Raw genomic sequence first — 6,000 nt, forward strand, 5'->3', positions numbered from 1 at the left:
TTCACCATACATATTATCATTAATATTTCTCTATATTCATAAAGCAACTCTCCCACCCTACAAGGAATTAAAAAACTTGATAACACTTCTTAACAAGATCCTAGGATGGGCATGGGGGATAGAGAGAAAGAATTTTTGTGTACTTACTATCTTGGGTAGGGGTCGAGGTAATGAGCAGGGGCAAGTGACTCTCATACTCTGAAAAGCACTGAGAGGTTGAAAGTTCTAAAATACTATCAGACTTTCTATTCAACTGCACTAACAAATGGAGCCTTTTCCTTATCATCTCCTTTCCCCTCCCCACCTCTCTCTCTCTCTCTCTCTCTCTCTCTCTCTCTCTCTCTCTCACACACACACACACACACACACACACACACACACACACACACACACACACACACGTATGCATCTTCAAGATATTATGTAACTCAAACCAAAGAATATCTGCATGTGGCATTCATTTAAAATTACACAGAATATTTTCCTTCTTCAATTTGGAATGCATCTTGAGAGATTTATAAGACATGTGAAAGGGAAACATATACAAAAAAGACTGGAGAAAGCAATGAATAAAACAACTGAAGCTAAGTAGTGATTTAAATCATCAGGATCTGGTTTTTTTTCCCCTTTGACACGAATTATTTAATTAATATGTGTTACATACATACACACATATATACATCAATACACAGAGAGGCAAAAGTATAGCTTTAAGTCTAACTAGTCTAAACATTTAAGGCATGTGGTAAACTTTAAAATGTTCTTCAGGCAACTTCCATTTGTGTGAGATTAAGCTCTCAGTCACAAGATAGAAAATCTCAAACTTTTGAAACATCACAGGGCTCATATTTTTTTTTTTAATGCTGAAATCAGTTTAAGAGAGCCACTTGACCATAGAAGATTAAAAGCGTCTTTCATTCCCACCCAACTCTGAAGCCACTTTTTGCCTCATGACTATTTTTTCTTCCACAGAATCACTGAACTGGGAGAAATGTTTTAAGCAGGACTACATCTGAACTATGAGTGTCTAAAAAATTCTCTGAGAGTACATTAAAATTTTACATATCTTAAGTTTGTTTTCCTTAGGCAAAGGAAGGAAGAGCTGAGAAATATGTCTCCACAGTGGGCATCCTAATACCCTATGTATTTATACCCCATGTATTAATTATATTTTAGAACCTGTCATACCAGTCTTGTGCTTTATATGACTATTGTACCTGGCTGGACATCCATCATTTATTGTATGACATATTATACTACCATTAGATTAGTAAAAATTATTAATTAGTGAAAACACTGATCCCTTATTTAGAATAGCTGTCCTTTAAGTAGGCAAAAATCATGTCATTTTACTTACATTTCAAGGTCCTTTTTCCTTCTCTCTTTATACCATCTTGATCTTTAAATTATAAGTTTAGAATACTGAAATCAAGCACATTAGGCCTAATGAAGACCTACCCAATGGTTAATGTAATATGGTTTAATGGAAGGAGCCCTGAACTGGGAGCCATGAAATTTGAGTTCTGGTTCCATCTTTGCCATGGCTAGTTATAACATTGGGGGTAAGCCACTTAATGGCATCAGGTTTCTTCCTCTATAGAATAAAAAGTCCCTTTTTAACCAAAAAACAAATCCTATGATTCTGGGATTCTATGATGGCCTTGCTGTTCTATCACACTCTTCTTTGGGACCTGTAGTGATTATGATCACTACAAATATATCTTCAGTTTTTACCCTAAGTTCACTATGGTCCACAGATTGTTTTCAACATACTTACAAGCAATCATTCTCTCTCCCATATTCAGTTAATTCATTTTTCCCACCTCAAAAAAAGTATGTTACAGACAAGTGGGTTTTGTCTCTTTGTCTCTCAACTCAACTTTACTCTTGACAAAAAGGAGCTGCTGTTGCTTCAGGATGTTTGTGATACATTCTCATTGAAACACACAAACATACCCTGCCTTAAATTTTCCATTTTACGGATGTCAGAATCAAAGCTGAGCCCATTAATGGAGTCACAGCCAGCTCATACTTGGGGGGGGGGGGGGCGGAATTTAACACATGAGTAATTTATGATATAAGATAGTCTCATTTTCTCTCTCAGTTTTCAATAGACTGATTTAAAATAATTACTTGTGACTTGATCAAATGCAGCACCACGTCACACAAAGCTCTTGCATGCTACCATGTTAAAAAGTGATATGGTTGGCAGAATCCCAGTTTACATTCTTGGATCGAACACAGGAAGATCTTCTATGTTAGGACTCATTTAAAAATATTCAACATGTCCTAATAGAAGTCCTGTTTATTAATCTAGGCAAACACAGTAGTATTGTTTTCCTTCTATTACTATTGTGATCTCTCCCTCCTCTGAATGTTTTCAGTTTACTTATCTTCCATATGGCATTCATTAGACATTGCCTTGTAGTTTATGGCATGTGTCTTAGCTATAAGAATCTGAACTCTTTGAGAAGGAGAACCATCCTTATATCCCCTATCAGGTTTAATATAGTAGAGGGGGCATTTGGAATCAAAAGATGTGGGGTTTTATACCTTACTAGTTATTTTTACACCTTATCAGTTGTATATCTATGGATAAATAACTTACTTTCTCTAAGACTCGATTTCCTTACCTATAAAATGGGTATAATAATCCTTGTATAATTTGTCTCATATATTTCTAAGAAAAGCACTTCTAGAAATCATGAAGTGTTATATGAGTGTTATATTATTGCACACTGTGGATATTTTTTAATTTAGTCTGGGACGGGATTTCATTGGTGTGGACAACTCCTAGTTTGGAAATTTCACCCACTAATGCACATCTGCAACTTGTGTAGCTTATAGGATTACAAATTCAAAGTTGGAAGAGATCTTAGAAATTACCCAGTCCAGGTGTGGGGAACCTGTGGCCTCAAGGCCACATGTGGCCCTCTAAGTCCTCAAGTGTGGCCCTTTGACTGAATCCAAACTTCACAAAACACATCCCCTTAATAAAAGGATTTGTTCTGCAAAAGTTGGATTCAGTCAAGAGGCCACACTCAAGGACCTAGCACATGTGGTCTCAAGGAAGAGTCCAACTCTTTCTCCTCTCTCTCCATTCTAAACATGAGGAAATTGGGGACCAGAAATGTTAAGCACCTTGACTGATGTCATGCAGGTTGTGCGTGACAGAGCTGGGTTTCAAACCCAAATTCTCTGACCACATTTAGCCTCCTTTCCGCTGTACCATTTGCTACTGCCATTCTGCTTGTTGAATTAATGAAAAGAAATTAATTGAAAATGAATGACTCTTCTGGAACTCAAAAATTTAAAAGCCCATAATTGAAATTCATCCCTTTTTACCTCCTCATAGTCAAATCAGACAGTTGTTTGGGGGCATTTTGAAGTCAAGCGATCTACCTATGGCTGTACAGCTAATATGATTTAAAGATAGGACCTGAACCCTGGTCTTCTGACTCCAAGGCTATCCCTCTGTCTACTATACCATTGTACCTCTTGACTTCTTACATTAATGAGCACAAATTAAAAGAAAATTAATGACTCTTCCAGACCACACAAATTTATAAGCCCATAACTGATGGAAATTCATCCTACTGCATCTCCTTATAATATTTTAAAAATGATTTCTCCTAATTCCAAAATCCCACCTTTATCTTGACCATTAAGAAGAGGGCAGAATGAATAAAGCCGCAACATAAATAGGCAAGGAAAATATTCATTCTTTTTCTGGTCTTTTCAACTTAACATGAAACTCTCTGGCTATTTGTCATAAAACAAACCCAGTTTATGCTATGGAGCCAAGGAAAGAAAATGATTTAGGGATATTGTAATTGGGGTAGGAACTGGGATCAGAGTTCTACATTTTACAACTGTTATCCTAGCCACAGAGAACTTAAAAGCTTAAGTCAGACTCACCCTGATCTTGTGATACCATGTGAAACATGTACAATATATTAATCAGTGACTCCCTACAGAATCTTAGAACCTCAAAAACTTTTCAGAGAAGTTTCAACTTCAGAGGAAAAGGAAACAGAACTCTCCCAAAAATTACCTTCTAAAATGGCTTAACATTCCTCATCCCCCAAATAAGGAAAGGAAACAAGGGACATAGTTTATTTTGACAACTATCTCGCGGGCAGTTAGTAAAGTGCTGTAACTTTAATTTTAATGTGTGGCTTTTTCTTTTTCTTAAAGTTAAATATCAGGATTAGAAACTGAAAGAAACTGTAGGGAGTTACTCTAGATGTTTTCTACTGACCCTTGAAACTCCAACATTTAGGGGATGCAGTGAGACCCAGTTAAATGTTCTTACATTACAGTTTCGGTGTCCTGGTTCTTTCACCCCACACTCTATTTGAAAATATAGTAGACATATCAGATCTTGGCAAGAAAGAGAGTCTTTAATACATGTGGCTCCTTATCTGGGTTTTGGCCCCTTTCCATTAGATCCATGTTCTTCCTTAGGAAAATGGGGAAATGAGGCATTGTATCCTAACCTTCCAGGTTAAAACCACTCAGAGTATGGATGTTTTGTTTATTAAAATCTCTAAGGAAGTTATTCAGAGCAAATGAAAGGCAGTTCATTTAGTGTGAATTTTTCCAAAGGGACCAGCTGACATCCCTTCCCATAGAGCACCTTAGGATGCCAACCTGTCTCTGCTTCTAAGTTTCCCCATCTTTAAGATATAATGGTTGTAACCTATTTTTCAATAAAATTGAGTGGAGGATTTCAAATCACTTCTGCCCACTGAGCAGAGTTTCCAGCTCAATTTTGACATTATAAAAGTTTTTAAAACCAAACTGGGTTAGTGTGGAGAGAGGCAGGCAGTGGGAGTGGGGAGAGGGAAGACCTGCCTGCTTCTTCAGTCTCTTTCTTTAAAGAATGCTCAGAAATCCTTCACTGAAAAGCTGTCTGTCTTCCATTCACCCCTCGAACATTTTCTGCCTCCTTCTTCCCATCCTGTCGCTCCGCCCGTCCCCCTCCCAGGGAACACAACAGAGCCCTAAGAATGAATCCCTCAGGATCAGCTCCTGTTCCACTCACACCAACAGGGCAGGATCTTATAAAAATGCAAACCTGAGCTAGATCAGATTCTCTCTCTCAGCCTCCTTCCACATCTGCTTACATGTTCTCCGCATCTAAAAGGGGTCTAACTACAAGACCTCTCTCTTCTGCCCCTTTCAGAGCTCACACTGCATTTAAACACCCCGAGTTTCTCTTAATTTGGGGGGGCAGATGGGCTAGGAATGATGGGGAGTAGGAGCTTGAACCCAAACAACTAAGCAGAGGAAGAAAAACAGGCCTACCTTAAAACTTTCCAGTCTTTTAGTGGATCCAAGTCAGAGATTATGGAAACCATTGTCAAAAGCCAGCAGAAAAGACAAACCACCACAGGGGGGGAGTGAGGGTGGGGGTGGGGAGGAAGAAAGCAGCCAACGAGGGAGGGAGGGCTCTGCTCCGGCTGGAATGACAACAAACCCGGGGCTGCCCTTCCTACTTCTCAGGCTGATAAGCACTTGTCCCAGCTTCTCTCCACCCCCAAAATCAATCTCGTCTTATATTACTCCCAGCTCCATGTCTTCCCCACTCCCTTTTTTTAAAGCCCCTGTAATCTGCTCCAACTGATCAGGTTTGACCTTCTGGTAGCCCACTTTATTCCAAGCACAGCTCTCGGTTAAATCTCTCTTTATTAACACCGTCCTCCTTGGCTTTCTCTTGGAACAAACAGAGATCAAGCCTGAAGCCTCCAGACTTTGCCAGCAATCATTTACAGATTACTGCAAGCTGCAGTCTTCCCCTCCTTTGGGGTACTTCTCCTGCCCCTGAGGTTGGCTTTCATATATTCCTTTGGAAGGCTGCTTTTAGTTCCTTTTTCGAGGTCTGGGTTCTTGGACACAAATTGGGGCAAGGCCAGTCCCTTATAGGCTGTTAGGCCACTAATGACACTCTGTTCACCCTCTTCTTAACGTTCACATTTTTAAAATAATTTGGAACAA

The 6,000-nt window shown here is 39.0% G+C and overlaps 1 protein-coding gene across 13 annotated transcripts in view; it reads right to left on the minus strand.

The window, feature by feature from the left end:
* The window catches only part of CELF2 (CUGBP Elav-like family member 2), a 620,126-nt gene extending 614,412 nt beyond the window's left edge, over positions 1–5,714 (minus strand). For 6 of the 13 annotated variants that reach the window (XM_072653356.1, XM_072653346.1, XM_072653380.1 and 3 more), the window contains exon 1: positions 5,311–5,629. In XM_072653356.1, coding sequence (XP_072509457.1) covers positions 5,311–5,363 — 53 coding nt within the window. In that variant the 5' untranslated portion in view covers positions 5,364–5,629. Of the gene's footprint in view, positions 1–5,310 lie in introns of all 13 variants that reach the window. The other 7 variants (XM_072653362.1, XM_072653353.1, XM_072653388.1 and 4 more) reach the window with 5 other exon arrangements.
* Positions 5,715–6,000: the final 286 nt, after the last annotated feature.

This window comes from Notamacropus eugenii, chromosome 3 (genome assembly GCF_028372415.1).
Source record: "Notamacropus eugenii isolate mMacEug1 chromosome 3, mMacEug1.pri_v2, whole genome shotgun sequence".
Taxonomy (NCBI): Eukaryota; Metazoa; Chordata; class Mammalia; order Diprotodontia; family Macropodidae; genus Notamacropus; species Notamacropus eugenii.